The 17942-nt window shown below is 32.6% G+C and overlaps 2 protein-coding genes across 4 annotated transcripts; both read left to right on the top strand.

Moving 5' to 3' along the window:
* The first annotated feature begins 4150 nt into the window (after positions 1–4150).
* Positions 4151–5032, top strand: LOC139843138 (uncharacterized). The gene has a single exon (XM_071833209.1). The coding sequence runs from the start codon at positions 4151–4153 to the stop codon at positions 5030–5032; it is 882 nt and encodes a 293-aa protein (XP_071689310.1).
* An 816-nt stretch (positions 5033–5848) lies between these two features.
* LOC139904259 (uncharacterized) lies at positions 5849–15205 on the top strand. 3 transcript variants are annotated; one of them, XM_071886204.1, is made up of 13 exons: positions 5849–6093; positions 11309–11587; positions 11691–11764; positions 11874–12033; positions 12132–12156; positions 12247–12336; positions 12449–12620; positions 12696–12769; positions 13170–13233; positions 13442–13513; positions 13601–13734; positions 14338–14411; positions 14509–15205. In XM_071886204.1, exons 2-13 carry the CDS (start codon positions 11371–11373, stop codon positions 14565–14567), a joined length of 1215 nt encoding a protein of 404 aa, XP_071742305.1. In that variant the 5' UTR covers positions 5849–6093; positions 11309–11370; the 3' UTR covers positions 14568–15205. The 3 variants fall into 3 exon arrangements, with proteins under 3 accessions (XP_071742305.1, XP_071742304.1, XP_071742306.1); XM_071886203.1 differs by having other exon boundaries at positions 11302–11587; positions 14509–15204; XM_071886205.1 differs by lacking the exon at positions 5849–6093 and adding an exon at positions 9665–9774.
* The last annotated feature ends 2737 nt before the right edge of the window (positions 15206–17942 follow it).

Here is a 17942-nt window from a genome sequence, read left to right as displayed (position 1 = left end):
ATTTAAATTGTCGTTTTGCATGTTATTAATAACGTCTAATTTAACCAATTAAATTTTAGTTTTGTTTGTTGTTAACATGTGTGATTAACTTGTAGCATACAAACATACAATCCACAATCATACAATAACAACCAAGCATGCAAAACAATATGTTCACAATCAAGCCATTTTTGGTAAGCATTTTGTTTAGCCGAAAACAAAATGCCACCGGGTAAGGGTAATTACACAAAGTAGGAGATTTTAAAACTCCCACTTAATCTTGCATCCAAATGCTTCTTCATGTGTTCTTCAAGTCTTCATCATCTTCATCATTTTACAAAATATATCTAATACATTTTGTCTAGAAAATGAAAATACAACCTAATCTATTTTACATACCAAATATAAAATAAATTACATAACCAAATGAATATTATTACAAACCAAATTGCATGAATAATCACAACCATATTGAAATTTAATAAATCAACCAAACAAACATTCATTCAACCACAAGGTCTTGGCTATGATTGTGAACAACAACTTATGAACAAAATATAGACCAAATAAAAGAGCCCAAAACCCATTTTTGGGACTCAATAATTCGGCCATAATATGAACCCCACCCAAACCCGAAAATTTTTGCATTCTACTATCATGCATGTTCATAAAATGCAAAAATATAGTGGGTTTAATAGATCATCTCGAAGCATATTTCAACAACTTCGGCTCTAGATACCATTGTTGGAATTTAACAAGTTTCAAAATGCTTAAAACCTTTTAAGAATCATATTAAAGCGGAAGCATGAAATTACCAATTTAGAACATATTAAACTTTAACCAATTAAAGTTAAATCCCAATTAGGATCAAGTTATGAAATATGCTTACAAACTACAAGATAGTAAGGAGGTTATACCTATTCCAAGCTAGGTAATGAATGATGAAGATGATGATGTTGAATGGAGCCTCAAATGGATGAAACCTCAAGAGATTATACCCCAAGCTTATCACCAACACTTTGTACTTTGGTTAGGGTTTGTTGACACTTGAATTTAGCTTCCAAAAACCAAATTATGAACCCTCTAAACCCCTTAATACCCCACGGCCTGCAGCTGTGTTTTTTGAGAGTTTATGCAGTTTTTTTTTGAAGTGTTTTGATGTGTATTCAAAGTGTGTTGAGTCTCCAAGAAGTCCTAGATACTTATGCTTCTTGAAAATGCAAGTATCCATTCAAATGGCTAGTCAAAGTGGATGTATTTTAGACTCCAATGCCACTTACTCAACACATATTATAGAATATGTTTTATAAAAGAATTAGTTTATTTTATAAAATTCTTTTATAAACTTCCATTTTATTTATGTACATCTTAATATATATAATCCATTTATATAAAATGTAACATAAACTTATTAATTATTTACCTATAAATAATTAAATCCATATTATATAAATTATTCCATAATTTATATAAATACACATCAAGTAATATTTAAGAAAACCATTTTTCTTAAAGTTCAAGTGTCGCGTATTTGATTAATGAACCAATCGTTAAAATCAAATACAAATAAGGTGTCGGTAAGCTTGTTATTGGGTATGACCCGACTTGGATCAAAACATATTAGCCACGTTAATTTAATATGTCTCTCGGGCATATGAAATACCTTCAATGACAACACACGATATTTTCACTCTTCGATAAGGAGAAGAAACAACCAATCAAACATTAGAGGTCTGATCATTAACGGTGTATGGGAAGAGAATCTAAAAGAAATCAAGAATTCGGTTTTCGACTTTTTTGTAAGTGTTTTGAGACAAATCATGACTCAAAACCTGATTTTGATAGCTTAAATGTTCTGCCTTTTAGAGAAATTACTCCATAAGATGTGTTAATGTTGGAAGCCCCTTTTCACGAAACGAATGTATGGAACGCTATAAAGGAATGTGAACCAAATAAGGCCCCGGGTCCGGATGAGTTCAACCTTAGTTTTTTTTAAAAATTTCTATTGGCTTATAAAAGCTGATTTATTGAAAGCTTTACAATGGTTTTGGCAACACGGAGAGATCTCAAAGGGATGTAATGCATCGTTCCAAACTTTGGTTCCCAAAATTGAAAATCCGGTGAAGCTTAGTGAATATCGACCAATTAGTCTTATAAGGAGCTATTACAAGATCATTTCAAAAATCCTTTCAAACCGGCTCCAAAGAGTAATTGGTAAAATTGTGGGTTTTGAACAAAGTGCATTTATAAAGGGTAGATATATCCTCGATAGTATACTTGTAGCAAATGAAGTTGTCGATTTTGTGAAACATAACAAGGAGAGATGTTTGATCTTTAAGGCCGACTTTGAAAAGGCCTTCGATAGTATAAATTGGAAATTCTTGTTCAAAATAATGGAACGAATGGGTTTTGGCAAATAATGGATAAAATGGATCCATGCTTGTTTGTCGTCGGCTTCGATTTCAGTCTTAGTTAATGGATCTCCGACAAACGAATTTTTACTTAAGAGAGGAGTTCGTCAAGGGGATCCACTATTCCCTTACTTGTTCATCATCGCGGTTGAAGGACTAAATCTTTTTGTAAAGCCTGGTTTGGAAGCAAAAGTATATCGAGGTCTATAAGTGGGGTCTGATAAGGTGGTTGTATCACATCTCCAATACGCCGATGATACAAAATTCTTTGGAGAGTGGGATAAAAGAAACGTTGGAAATCTTTTTAAACTCTTAAAGTGTTTTGAAATCTTTTCGGGGCTAAAAGTGAACATGGAAAAGAGTTGCATTTATGGGATCGGGGTCCTTATAAATCATGTGGAAGATATGGCGAACTACATTGGGTGTCGAGTTGGATCTTTTCCTTTTACGTATCTTGGTCTTCCGATTGGACAAATAATGAATAAAGCAAAAGATTGGGAAAAGGTAATTGAAAAATTCGAAAAAAGGTTGGCGGATTGGAAAGCTAAATCGATGTCATTCGGGGGCCGTCTTACCCTAATCAAATCTGTACTTAGTAGCCTTTCATTTTACGCCTTCTCCCTATTCTGTGCCCCATCGTGTGTCCTAAACGTCCTCGAAGGTATGAGACGTAAATTCTTTTGGGGAGGGTCGGGTGATAACTCAAAAATCTCATGGGTCAAATGGTAAAAAGTTCTTTTGCCGTACAAGGGAGGGGTGTTAAATATTGGGTCTCTCAAAGCAAAAAACTTGGCGTTATTGGGTAAATGGTGGTGGCGTTTTCGAACCGAAAATAATGTCTTTTTCAGCGTGGGAGGGATGTAGTCTAAAGATAACAACGAATATATTAGTGGAACCCAGTGGACCTCATCAATAATGTAACATTATGTAACGTGTCCTTGTAATTATTGTATGTAAATACGTGTGTTTAATGTACTGGCCATGTGGGCCATAGGAACCAATAATGTAAGATAACGTGTATGGTTTATGTTTAAAGTTAAATAAGTGCACGGGCCACAACAATAATGTAAACGATCAATAATGTAATCGATCGTAGTGCGTGGGTCCCAGAGCATCTGTAAATAGTATTATGGCAAGCCTATAAAAGGAAGCCTCGGTTGTCATTTGTAATCAGGTTAAGTTTGATAATAAACCTTACTGGTTTCTTTCTGTTGAGTCTTTTAGATTCTGAATAGCAGAGCCTCCGTCGTTGAGTTCTAACCGATTCTGAATAGCGACACCGTCGTTGAGTCTTAACCGATTCTGAATAGCGACACCTATCTAAGCATTATATATATTCATAATCTCAGTATACGTTTAGCACACAAATCATTCATTATATCAATCGTCCATTTACTTATCCAAAAGGATAAAGTTAGGCATATGTCATCATCAAAAGTTAGGCACATCAGTTTACTCATACATGAATTCATATGTAACAATCTTATTCAACGTTCAAGCAAACTATAATCGGATTCTCACGATCTAGATTAAATTAAACATAATATAATTCCGCACAAAGTTGAAACGTGGGAGGGGTGTTAAATATTGGGTCTCTCAAAGCAAAAAACTTGGCGTTATTGGGTAAATGGTGGTGGCGTTTTCGAACCGAAAATAATGCCTTTTGGGTTAAAATCATAAAAAATCTTTATGGGCGGGACGGGGGGTTGGGTATATCATTTGCAAACCATAATCTTAAAAGAAGGTCATCTTGGAACAATATGCGGTTGATCGAGCAGGAACTCAATGATATGGGGATTTCGTTACATAACTATTTTGAGAAGGTTGTTAATAAAGGTGACTCTACTCTATTTTGGAAAGATAATTGGTTAGATGGTCAAGCGCTTTGCGATAGGTTTGGAAGGCTGTTTCGGCTTGAAGAAAATCAAGATGTGTTGGTTATTGATCGTATTGTGAAATCTGCGAATACTTGGACTGTTACAGGTTGTTGGGCAAGACCTCCATCTGGACGAACTCTAGGCGAATTAGATGAGCTTCACAAAATAATTGGTAATCTAAGTTTCAACGAGAACGGGGATGATACCTGGAAATGCGGCCTACACTCAAACGATTTGTTCTCTGTTTCAACCCTCACGCATATAATTGATCAGAAGATATTGCCATCTTCGGCCTCTGATGTTGAAACTATGTGCAATAAATTACTACCACAAAAGGTTAGCATCTTTATTTGGCGGGCGCTTTTGAGAAGGATTCTTGTACGTGTTGAACTAGATAAACGAAACATTGATCTAAATTCCTTAAGGTGTCCGATTTGTGATGACGACATCGAAACGGTGGATCACATTCTAATCAAATGCTCATTCGCAAAGGATTTATGGAGTAGAGTTTATAGGTGGTGGAACATTGGAAATTCAGTGGATATCGACTTAGATGAAAGATTTAAATGGAAAATAAATGTTGCAAATTCGACATCAAAACTTTGGCAAGCCATTGAATGGATATGTGGTTACACAATTTGGCAAAACAGGAACCAAGCAATATTTCGAAAGAAAAAAGGGAATGGACCGATGGCTCTTAATGAAATTCAAATAAATTCTTTCGAATGGATTTCTAGTCGTTCGAAGAAAATCAAGCTAGATTGAAATCAGAGGCTCATAAATGCAAGCTCATTTGAAGATCACGGTTGAATTTCTCTTTGTATTTTGTTCGGCTTTTAATTTTTTTCATGTATGCTTCTCTTATGAAGCTTTAGGTCTATTATAGTTGTCTGGCTCCAAAAAGTATGCTATCGCATACTTGCGCTTTCTGTATTTGTTTTATATCAATAAAATTCTTCTTTGCCTTTCAAAAAAAAAAAAAAAAAAAAAAAAAACCTTAATTAAAAGTACGATATAGTTATATAAATCTTAAATAGCATAGACACTAATGAGTTGATTTTTGATATATTGTCACACTATCAAACAAATATTATAAATATTTTTTAGATTTTTTTTATGTAATCTAATTTTTTAAAGGTGCAACCGGCCCGATTCGTCCATGACAGCAACACTTGTAATCATATGACTTTGTAACCATAAAAAAACAAGTATAAATAATAAATTAATAATTAATAAACAATAATAATAACCCAATTAAGAATATTAAAATAATAATAACATAATAATAATAATAAGAATTAATATTAATAATTGAATTAATAATAATAATATAATAATAATAGTAATAATAATAATAATAATAATAATAATAATAATAATAATAATAATAATAATAAATATTAAAATATATATACAGAAAATCAATTCAGCGGAAAAGGCAAAAGGGAAAAATATTTCCTCTTTATTATTTTTGTTCATTTTTATATTTATATTTAATATTTAATTAATAATTTATTTACACTTTAATTATGTTTATATGGGTGCGTATATATAGACGATAGGAAGAGAGATGAGAAAGGATTTTAAAATATAGAGATAGAGAAACACATAAAAGCAAAAGAAAAAAAAAAATTCGCATCGACTATTTCAAAAGGAATTCATCTCTGGTCGCTCGACTGCTCGTTGATCACGCTTTTTGCTCCTCAACTAACTTAATTCATCTTTTATCTTTCACCGGTAACTTCATATAATCGTTCGCCGGAGACTTTAGAACTACCTTCTCGAACAAACAATCAACCTCAATTTCCGTCTCGTTTTCAGCGCAGGTATGTACTAGCTAGCTTCATTCTAATCTCATGTAATTAATACATACAGGTGTTTGCTAAAATGCATGTATGCGTGTGTCTGTACATATATATTATTTATTTATAAATTAAATTAAGTTATCTAGGCATATGAATATGATAAGTTTGTTAAATTAAGATAATTATGTAGACCAATCGATTTGTGCACTGTACGCTTTATTTGAAATCATTAATTATAGCTCGTTTCCTATTCGTGAATGTGATGCTATACACTGAATTGACGAACTTATGCGATGATGATCGAAACTTAGTTACGTTCTCTGTTGTCTGATTTGTGCATTTTGTTTCAGTTAATCAACTTGGTTAAAGGTGACGTAATTAATAATAATATACGTGTACTTTTTTTTTAATGGTTACCCTTTCTGTTGTATCCTAGCTGTGCATGAACTCATTAGGTTTTACTAGCTGGCGTAATTTCTGGTTTTTACTAAAATTATGGAATTAGTTATTGACTGAATATATACGATCGGCCAATCTAACTTCGTGATTAATTTCTGTATCCGTTAAAAATGTTTTCATGAATATTATGGAGTATTTGTTTGACTTTATATAAATTAGCTACATAAACGCTAATTTTTCAATTATATTCGAGGCAAATGCGATTAAATTTATTTTAAAATATAAGTGACTGAGTAAACCTATCTTAGCTTTCTACTCTTAAACTAATCCTTACTTATTACTCTGTATGAGTTTGTTTGACAACGGAATTTATGTTGTTTAAGTATATTTTTTCTAGTTAGTTCAAGTTAATAGGATTGTTTAATTGTAATTACAAAATTTTATAACTATAAATAAACTTCAATATAGAAGATATTTGAACTAGCTTTTTAATCTACGCTTATAGATTATGAAATACGGAATAATACCTTACATAATTATCATCTATCATCTATATAATTATTTATCATGTGTTTTATATTTACTTCATTTAGTTAATTTACAACTATAAAAGCTTCAACTAATTTGTTAAACACGACTAAAAAATACTACTATATTTCTACTTTCAAATTATAAAAATTATTTAACTACCAGCTTCAATATTATAAGTTTCATTAGTTAGTTAAGACAATTACACCCCATATTCTCGGTATCGAAATTAAAGTTACTAATTTAAGTGGCAAGGACTCGTATATATGCGCCTAATCATGAGATATTTTGCTACTTTTTTGGTAAGAGTTTGGTTTTCATTTTGTTACGTATCCAACGAAATTTGAAAATTTTAAAGGTAAGATCCTAACTTTTGTGTAGGTGTATTATATAAGCCAACGAATGTGTAACAATAGAAGGAATATATCCTCTCATCTTGAGCTTAATTTGTCCGCATTATTCCTGTCCATGTATATAAGTGAATCAATTCCTGTTAGAAGTACCTTATAGGTACCCTGTTTTTTTTCTTAATTAGAAAATGGTATAACTTTGACTTTTAAAATTTACAACTAGCTAATATACATGGTTTGACTTTGACTTTTACCTTCACAACTACCTACCTAAGTTTATACTCCGTAGTTGTTAATCATATACTTAAATTTGAATATTCAAGAAATGTTGGGAAATTGTTTTTAGACTACAATCAACAAAGTATCAACGATTAATAACGAAAATTTGTTTGGGCCAAAGTAATAAACTAAAACTTGCAAACCTAATTATTACTCTATTTTATTATAAATTCTCATACCTCATATTCGTAAAATTAAATATTGTTAGTGTATTTTATTATAAATGTTTTCTATATATCTTACTATGTAATTAATAATTAAAATTAAATGTGTGAAGATGTTACATTTGACTAATAAAACTGTTGTTGAAGATGAAACAAAGTTATGTTTGAAGATGATACATTTAATTAATGCGACGAGATGAAAAAAATGAAAGTGACGTTTTTCTAAAAAATTAATTAACCGTATATATTAATGACATCATGCTGATTGGATGAACGGTAAAAAAATTATAAAAATAAAATGGCTATAGTGTATATTATATGTATAATATGGGCACAAACTAGAAATGACAATTATCACTCGATCCATTGAGTATCCACATAATCCATCCGATTAACAATAAATATGGATGATATAAATTGATATCGATATGAATATAAATGATAAAATTTCATAAATAATATATCTATTAACACCCGCAACACATATAATAACACATAAATATAGATAGATGCACACACAATAACTATTACAAATATATTTACCATTACATATATATTATATTTACAACCATATAATGAATTCACTATAAATACTCACAATATAACATATATATCTAACTTAATAAACATACATAATTTGTCATAATTTATGTTAATAGTAAATTTGAATTATGTCATATTATATAATTAATATATATTGCATGTTTGTTTTCATTACAAATTAAAAATTATTAGATCATTTTTTAAAGGAAGGTGATATTTTCACAATGAATTTTACTTCTTCCACCTAAAATTTTTAAAATGCAATTAATGATAAACTTACAAAAGTTTTTCAAAACTTCTTATTGTAATTTATAAAGGGTTATTATAAAAAAAAAAAAACATCATTTGATGGTGGAACAAGTAAAAGCCAATATGAAAATATCGTCTCCCTTTTTTTAAATATTCAATGATTGAAATAAGTTTTGACAATATTTCTTAAATATTCAATGAATTTATCAACGTGGTGGGACTTTTTTCTTTTAAAATTGATAAACCACTATACCACCGTATTAACTACGTAGTATTGACGTATTTTGAGTGTATCATGTTAGTTTATAATTCATATTAAAAGATAATATCCATTGAGATGAATTAAAATATTGGAAACAAAATAATAATCGTGTTGTGCACTACTATACGGAGTATTCCCTATATGATTGACAGTTATTTAGATAAAGCAAACGCATTTCTATTTCTATAACGACTATTTTAGGATTACACATTAGACCCGGGTCAATTTTATTTTAATATTTGTTTTAGCGTAATATTAGCTAGGTTTGTATAATTGTATTCAATAGCAGTTGTTAAATATTTCATTGGAATTAATCAAGTCTGGTTCTGCATCAATTCTTACTCATTTATATCGTTAGATATATTTTAATTAAATTTTTGTCTTTAAAAGAAAGGGAGATGATATTTTCACCAACCATTTTACTTGTTTCACCATAATTGACTAAACTGTCCTTAATGAAAAGCTTACACAAATTGTTTAAAACTTTTTGTTATAATTTATTAAGGGATATTTAAGAAAAAAAACTTTAAATTGTGGTGAAACAAGTAAAATGAATGTTGGAGATATATCTCCCTAAAAGAAATTAACCAACTTGAGTGGTAGCTTTGGATTAATTTGGATCATGACAAGTTTGGCTGTTCACACGTGCATAGGTGGGTATATATCAACACTTGTAATAAAGAGTTTAGGATTAAAAAAAAAAATAAGTTGAAAGTCAACCTGCAGATGTATTGAGTGGATGTCGATATTTAAAAAAAAAAAAAAAAATTAAATTTGAGTGGATGTCGATTACTGCCCTTAATTTAAAAGCAGATATCTAACACGTGATGCTCAAGAAGTTACAACTATATACCCTCTTTTTTTCCAAAGTTGATATTGACATCTCACAAGATTGTAAGCTAGGGTGGTGATTATGGTAATAAATAAGGTAACGTTGAAGAAAGAATATGTATTACACTATTATTGTCTCTCCGTAATATTAAACCGGAAAATAAACGTTTATATTGTTGTTTCTCCGAATTTCTCACATTTGGACAACCGATATTTTTGGCCCAATAAGGCAATAACATGCAATCTTACTACTTGATCTTAGTTGCATGTCAGCACGTTACATTTTCTTTGATAACATTTTGTAAATAAAAGTATAAAACTAGACTGGTTAATTTGTGACACACGTAGGCTCCTTTTGCCTTTAGTATGTTAAATACTTTTTACTTTTTACGTCAGTCAAGAAGACACCATGAAACTACAAAATAGGACCCGCTAACGAAAAGACACTATATGTTTTATCGAAATGTGTCCGTCAACGAATTTTTTCCAAAAGTCGTGTCGTTTCGGTAAACGAAAAATGAAGGGTTACACCCTTTGATTTTCATAACAGAATTAAAATTGATTTTCCCTCCAGAAATATAGTTACTTGCTTTTCATACCAAAAATACAGAAAATGCATTCTCCGATTTCTCTCTAACTCCTTAGATTTGTATTGTTCTTACCTGCAATCGAATCGCGTTCTTATCTTATCCTAATTTGAATTTCGTGATATCCGAGGCTTGTTGGGTCGAAATAACAAATTGAGAAAGTGTTTCACGATTCAAGAACCAATCAGATTATCAATTACAACCATGTTTTCTAACAAGTTTCGTGGACGTGCCCGAGTTAGAATTTCTTTCTTTTCCTTGAAACATATCATCCAAACACAAATATGAGACTCTACCCGCATTCCACCAACGAAATATGCGATCCTACAATTCTCTCGAAAGATGGTACGAGTGAATTATGTGATCAACCGTTTCCATGTCGTTATCGCAAATGGGGCATCAAACTGAGTTGCGTTTGTCTAATTCGGTTCTAACATAAAGTCTCTTCATTCTCGTCCTCCAAATAAAAAGGCCAACTTTTTGTAGATCCCACTTAAAACAAACTTATGTAAGGTTACATCATAACTGCATCTGATGAACTTTATATGTTTGAAATGGTTTTAATAGTTTGTAATTCATAATTATGAAATGGTTTTAATATAATTCTACAATTGTTATTGTCATAGGAAATCACTCTTATTCATGAATTATGTTAGCTAGCCATGGTTAATTCAGTAACATTCACATATCTACATGACATCAATGATAGTGGCCAACCCATGTGACATTAAGACGATACAAAGTCTTTAAACATAGGTTGTTCTGTTAAATTAAGCTTAAGAATAATGCAAAGTCGTAAACCTAGGATACCTATAGAACCTGCTTTCAAGCTTTATTTTTGTAAGTTAGAATACAACCAAAAAGTTGCATCTTGAAGAGTACTTTTGTTTTTCCCTTTTAGTACTAAAATTGATAGCTCATGGTCTGTCCAGGCTCTAGGTAACACATTAACATTTTATAAGTGTACAAAGTTCAATTTGTTTCCATGTTATATTTCATTTTTTAGTATTTGTAACATATTATTAACAGTTCTTTAGATTGCAGATGAGAAGAGAGCTTTAGTGGATTAAATCCACTAGCTCTTTCTGGATAATTGATCATAACAAATGACTACTGCGAAACTTGAAGCTGGGAATTTGGATGCAACAAGTGATAACAGCAACCGTTACGCCAAGATCTTAGATGGGCCTTGGTGGGCCCAATTTCGTTATGGGTCCAACCCTTGGATGGCTAGATATGTGTATAGTGTGATGTTTCTATTAGCAAACTTGCTTGCTTGGGCCGTACGCGATTATGGCCAAGCCACATTGTCCGGAATGCATAGTAAGCCTTATTCATATCACCAGTTAACTTTCATCTGACTTTAATCCATTGCAACATATCAAATTGGTTCATTAGATGTCTCATAACTTTGTGTTCTTTGCAGAATTCAAAAACTGTAACGGTGGTAAAGACTGTTTAGGTTCGGAAGGAGTACTAAGAGTGAGCTTGGGATGTTTTGTATCCTTTTTTAGAAAGAAATTATCGTTTATATGTTAATTTTTAAATATAAAAAAGGACTCATTTTACGGAATAAGACATGATGTTGAAGGCCTTAATGATATAGTAGATATTCTATGTCATAATGTTATTTTCAACCAGTGGTACCTCAAAGTTGCACGGGCGTAAAGAATTATGGCATTCTGGTTGGTGGTCTGCCAAGATCTTTCTCATGATCTCACTAATCGTCCTATCATTCTGTCTTCCTAAACATCTTATTCTTATATACGGTTAGTATATATAGTTGGTTAAACAGAACGATATTATGTGTTTAAAGGTATGTATGTAAATCATAAACGTGTACTGATACGTCCTTTTTATATGGCAGGGGATCTTGCACATTTTGGCGCAGGGTACTTTAATCATTTAATCCTTGTAACTTCATTATTTTCTGGTACCAACACGGATAAATAATTAATCGTATTGGTTATGACGTTTTGCAGGATCTTTCTGCTAATTCAGTTAATCAGCATAATCAGCTTCATTACATGGCTAAATGATTGTTGTTTATTACAAAAATATGCAGAGAAATGGTAACTTCCGTTTAACAAAATATAATTATTAACAAATTATATGCGCTGCAATGGTGGTCTTATTGCAGTGTTCAAAGTATTCATAATTTCCATAATTGTGTTTTTTCTACAGCCATATCCATTTCACGCTTCTTGCAACTACTGCATATATCGTGTGCATATTTGGGATCACTTTGATGTACATTTGGTACACGCCACAATTAACTTGCGTGCTTAACATTTTCTTTATCACATGGACGCTTGTACTCATACTACTTATGACTATTGTCTCTCTTCACCCAAAAGTAAGTTCAACCATCATATTATCTTAAACATTTTCTAATCGCATGCTCATCAAGTTAATCATTTTTTTAAAACAGATTAGCGCTGGATTCTTGACTCCAGGTTTTATGGGGTTGTACGTCGTGTTCCTATGCTGGTCCGCTATTAGAAGGTACAGTTTTTACTTTTCAGTATTGGGATTGAGGTGGCAAATTCCCCCCATTTTATTGTAAATGGGTAGATAAAGATTGGGGCTATATACCTCTAACGGGTGAATTATAAATTATAAATTTAGATAAAGCAAAAGGGTATGTTGCTCATTTTTGACCCGTTACCCAACTAGCCCAATATACCAATTCTAGTTGTACTAATTGTCATTTTGACCCGGGTGGCCAGAGATGGTTGGAAACAGCCAGGGAGTATTCAGTATTCCTGTTGAGCTGCGTACATCAGAGTATGGGGTCGGATTACTCGCCCTCCCGGGTAGCCTGAACAGGGAAAACCTTCTACTTTTTTAGTTGTACAAAATCATTTATATGCTTCAAATTTGACCATATGCTCTTTTCCTACAGTGAACCACCAGATAAAAAATGTCTGAGGAACTCTGAAGGCTCAAGGGACTGGCTAACTCTCATAGTAAGTTTTTGACTTGTGATACTTGTAAACTTTTCGTAACCTCTCAACGTTGCCACATTTCAAGGAATCGTAATAATATACATATTGACAACACAGATTTCAGCATCGGTCGTTTGTATCCTGCGTGAAATTAGTGTACCATTTGAAAAAAAATTAAATATCTACTAAAGGGATTAAAAAATGATGATGTGCCATCGTATTGTTGCAGAGCTTTATTGTTGCGTTGCTTGCAATGGTGATTGCCACATTTTCAACAGGCATCGATTCTAAATGTTTTCAGGTAAATTAAACTTTGTTTCATCATCATGTCAGTCGGCCAATTGATACAACTTCTGGATTCTGAGTTATTTGATAATTATATATGCAGTTTCGAAAGGATGAGAAACAGGATGAAGATGATGTTCCTTATAGTTTTGTATTCTTTCATCTTGTTTTTGCAACTGGAACTATGTACTTTGCAATGCTACTAATTGGTTGGAGTTCTAATCACCCCATGAAAAAGTAAGTTATCGCAATTCAACATTAGCATTAGCATTAGCATTAGCATTAGCAATAGCAATAATAATTATTGTGATGAAGGGTTACTATTCACGATTGCATCACCGTAAATACCCCAACTTCGGGGGTATTTTGGCAAACCTTTTTCTTTAGAGACTTTTTTTCAATAATTTTTTATTGTACTTTTATTTTACTTCCTTTTTTACTCCTTTATTTTTTTAACGTTTAATTATTCGACCGTTAACCGTTTTCTTTCACTGTTCTATTACCCGACCCGTTAACCATTTTTTTAACGTTCAGTTAACCGACCGTCAACCAACGAAAACCATCTTCTCAGGTTAATTGAACATTTTTTAACGTTCGGTTAACCACCTGCAAAGTCGGTTGACGGTCGGTTAACTACTTTTTAACATTCGGTTAACCAACCGACGAAAACCACCTTCTCAGGTGGTTAAGCAAAACGTTTTTTTTAACGAAAACCACTTTTTTACTTTTATTTTGATTAACCACTTTTTTAACGTTCAGTTAACGCGGGCTTTTTATCATCGCTTTTTAATCAAAATAGCTTGATATCACAGTTCATTTACATATATCCCTACTTCTCAGGTGGACGATTGATGTCGGTTGGACTAGTACTTGGGTCAGAATTATCAATGAGTGGCTAGCAGTCTGTGTCTACTGTAAGTTTTTTATCCTTGTTAATTATTATTAATGGTTTAATGTTTGAAATACTATATCACAACAAATCATTCAATTTGTCTCTGTTCTCTTTTGTAGTGTGGATGCTAGTGGCCCCAATCGTGTGGAAAACCAGACAGGTGGAGAACCCCGTATAAGCAAACTTTTAGAAGACGATATCTTCTTCTTCAAGATTGGTGCGCGATCAGCCAAGGTGGACTCAGAAGTAAACATCTTGATCTTCATCATGTATATGTTAACACAATGTATACAAAATCAAATGATATACAAGGGTGCAGAGAGGTTGATATATACAGGCTAAAATGTTCCTCCTGCACAACATCTACGGCGTCTAATGTGATGTGGTTGCTTTCATATCTATTCTACTCTTTAACTTTATGAAAAATAGTGGGAAAAAGCAAGCATGAAATATGATGACAATTGTTGGAGCTAACATATTATGGATGATTCAAGAGATTTTTGGGAAAGATGATAAAAGATATAAAATTCAAGATAGATTCAATATTGATACCGTTGAAACATTGTATTTGAGAACCGGCAAAACTCAAAGATATTTAAATTACTGAAGAAGTTCAAAGCGATCTTCAAATTATTTGACTAAATGAGTGAAGCAAAAGAAAATTGGAGAATCGGAAATGATAACATTTAGGTCCGTTTAATAAAAAGTGTTACTTGTTTTAAAATTCGTATGATTAGAAAAATTTGATTAAACTTTGTCTCTAGTGATAATAAACTGTTTAATAATTATTATAAATGAACTTTGATTTAAACTAGTCCAAAACGGCCCGCACGATGCGACGTGGTTTTTGGTCTGCATATTAATATTTAACGTAGCGATTTGTATGTACAGAGACGGAAATGACCCATGTGTAAAGACCCGATTTAGATGTCGGTGTGTTTGGCGTTTTTTAAAAAAAAATCTGTTTCGAACGTAGTTAGTCGCATTTTGTTCGTAAAATTATTTCAAGTTTCGTGGTGGCAGCGGTGTAAATTAAAACGCGGCGAGTATGAAGATACGACCCGGTGAAGTTTATGGTGAATGTTGTTTTTTAATTTAAATTAATAAATAAATTTATATTTTACACCCTTGTAATAGTAGCAAATTCAAACTTAGTTGAGGGGGTAATTCTGAAAGTTGGGGTGTTGATGTCGTTTGATAAAGTAGGTGTGGCCAAAACAACCACAAAGGTCGCATCTTTTACTATGTAGGATTAATAATTAATTAATAATAATTAATTAATAATTAATAATTAATAATAAAATAATAATTAATAATAATTAATTAATAATAATTATCGTATCAACCTTTAATATTATACGGAGTAGTTGTTTGATGAGTATCAACATCAATCAACAATCAACAATATAATTTATAAAGGGTGTAAAAGAAAAGTGAAGTTATTGAATAGTTAACAAAATTATTTTTACTCGCAAGGGTTCAACATACATACTTCTATTATCGAATATGATGTACTCCGTATCATTTGAAGGTTACACATAAACACATTAAATATAAAATAAATTGACATTCAACCCTTATTTTGTTTGCAAAAAAATAAAAATAAAAAAAATAAAAAAGAATCAAAACTATATATAACAAAGCACTTTCATCGAAAGATGAAAGAACCATAAAACCTATACAATCAACCAAACAAAAATGATCGCATCTAGAAAACAAACTAAACTAAACCACTAGCTAAAGCTATCTAAGAGCGAGACTAAACAGTGTTGGATATAGTTTTGGTTAGAATAATTGGATATGGTTGCATAGTATTTGTGAAGGATGTTATCCCACATAGGTGGGAGAAAAAAGTTGGAGGGGACTTGCTTGGTTATAAAAGATGGGTTAAGTCTTCATTCCAAATTGCACCAATCAATACACTTTAAGTATTTGATTATTTCTTTCTTACCCTTGTTTGAGAGTTGTATTAGTTAAATATTTTGGAGAGTGTAGTTGGCTTAAGAGAGTCGTCTATATCATTGTAACAATTTGTGATATAGTGTATTTCTCTCTTTGGGGGCCGGTGGTTTTTCTCCTGTTTTGGAGTTTCCACGTTAAATCTTGTGTTGTGTATTGTTCTTATTTCTTTACTATTATTGTTGGGCTGGGTGGTGGGAATTAGTGAGGCCGTAATTTCCCAACAACTGGTATCAGAGCGTCAGGTTTGACGGGGGTCTCGGTTATAGGAGTCGGAGTATGCTCTGTGGTTGCCACGGGAGTGGATCGTCCACATCAGAAACGAGTTCTATTGATCGTATAGGGTATCTGGTTAGACAATATTTTTTCTGATTCGTAGTAATAGTTGGATTTGTTAGTGGCGAGTTGTGGATTTCTGATTTAAAGGGTCCTGGCTACCTGCTACATCTTTTGGCTATTCGAAACGTGAGCAAAATCAGAGAAAGTGTTGTTTATAGGATACGGATACGATGTCGAAGTTCAGTCCAATGAGGTCTGATGTAGAGAAATTTGATGGGATGATCAATTTTGGCTTATGGCAGGTTCAAGTCAAAGATGTGTTGATTCAGTCCGGGTTACACAAGGCATTGAAAGGTAAACCCACCTTTGTTCCCGCAGTGATTCTAGCAGTAAGTTCGATGAAGAAGAATGGGATGATATGGATTTGAGGGCAGCAAGTGCGATTCGTTTGTGTCTTGCAAAGAACGTGCTTGCAAATGTGCACGGGTTATCAACGGCAAAGGAGCTTTGGGTTAAACTAGAGCAGTTGTACCAGGGCAAAGGCATCTTAAATCGGTTGTGTCTTAAAGAACAATTTCATACTCTGCGTATGGATGGGGGTTCAAAGATTTCAGATCATCTAAGTATTCTTAACGGTATTGTTTCAGAACTGTGGGCTATTGGAGTTAAAACGGATGATGAAGATAAAGCTTTGAGGTTGATATTATCTTTATCATCGTCTTATGATCACATGAAACCTATTTTGATGTATGGGAAGAAAACTCTGAAGTTTGAAGACGTTACTAGCAAGCTCCTATCCGAGGAGAAAAAACTGGAAGGTAACGGGGTCTTGTCATCAGGAGATACGATAGTGTTGTGTTCGGATAGGCGAAAGAGAAACTCTGGGAAGAATCTGGTATGTTGGAGGTGCGGGAAGACTGGGCATGTAAGGGTTAATTGTTCAGGTGGAGCTAATCCGGCAAATGGCTCCAAAGATGCTAACATTATCTCCGTTGTTACGGAGAGTGACGAATTCCTCTGAAGTAACACCATCCTCATGGTGTGTCCGCGCCACCATAGAAAGGGATGTTCGTTAGCAGTTCCACAATTGCACATGGGCATTGGTTTAGCATTGATGCAGGTTGTGTGGTGGAAACTGATGTTGTAGCTGATGAAACTTCCAGGGAAAGCCAAACAGGAAGTTGCACCATAACTGTTCAGCTGGTTATACAACATGTGCCGAGGTGAAATGCTTGGAATGTGATATTCTAAGTGTGATACTCTTTATGGTGGGGTATGATAATTCTGTTTAGAGTTATGATTGTCTATTATGACA

The sequence above is a fragment of the Rutidosis leptorrhynchoides genome, chromosome 4 (genome assembly GCF_046630445.1).
Source record: "Rutidosis leptorrhynchoides isolate AG116_Rl617_1_P2 chromosome 4, CSIRO_AGI_Rlap_v1, whole genome shotgun sequence".
Taxonomy (NCBI): Eukaryota; Viridiplantae; Streptophyta; class Magnoliopsida; order Asterales; family Asteraceae; genus Rutidosis; species Rutidosis leptorrhynchoides.
This window is presented reverse-complemented; position numbering and strand designations above follow the sequence as displayed.

Excerpts from the sequence above, each read along its gene's own strand:
- LOC139843138 (XM_071833209.1), top strand. The coding sequence starts at position 4,151 with ATGCGGTTGATCGAGCAGGAACTCAATGATATGGGGATTTCGTTACAT.
- LOC139904259 (XM_071886204.1), top strand. The coding sequence starts at position 11,371 with ATGACTACTGCGAAACTTGAAGCTGGGAATTTGGATGCAACAAGTGAT. Across the intron at positions 11,588-11,690 it reads CACATTGTCCGGAATGCATA|AATTCAAAAACTGTAACGGT; the intron begins GTAAGCCTTATT and ends TGTTCTTTGCAG. Across the intron at positions 13,514-13,600 it reads TCGATTCTAAATGTTTTCAG|TTTCGAAAGGATGAGAAACA; the intron begins GTAAATTAAACT and ends TTATATATGCAG.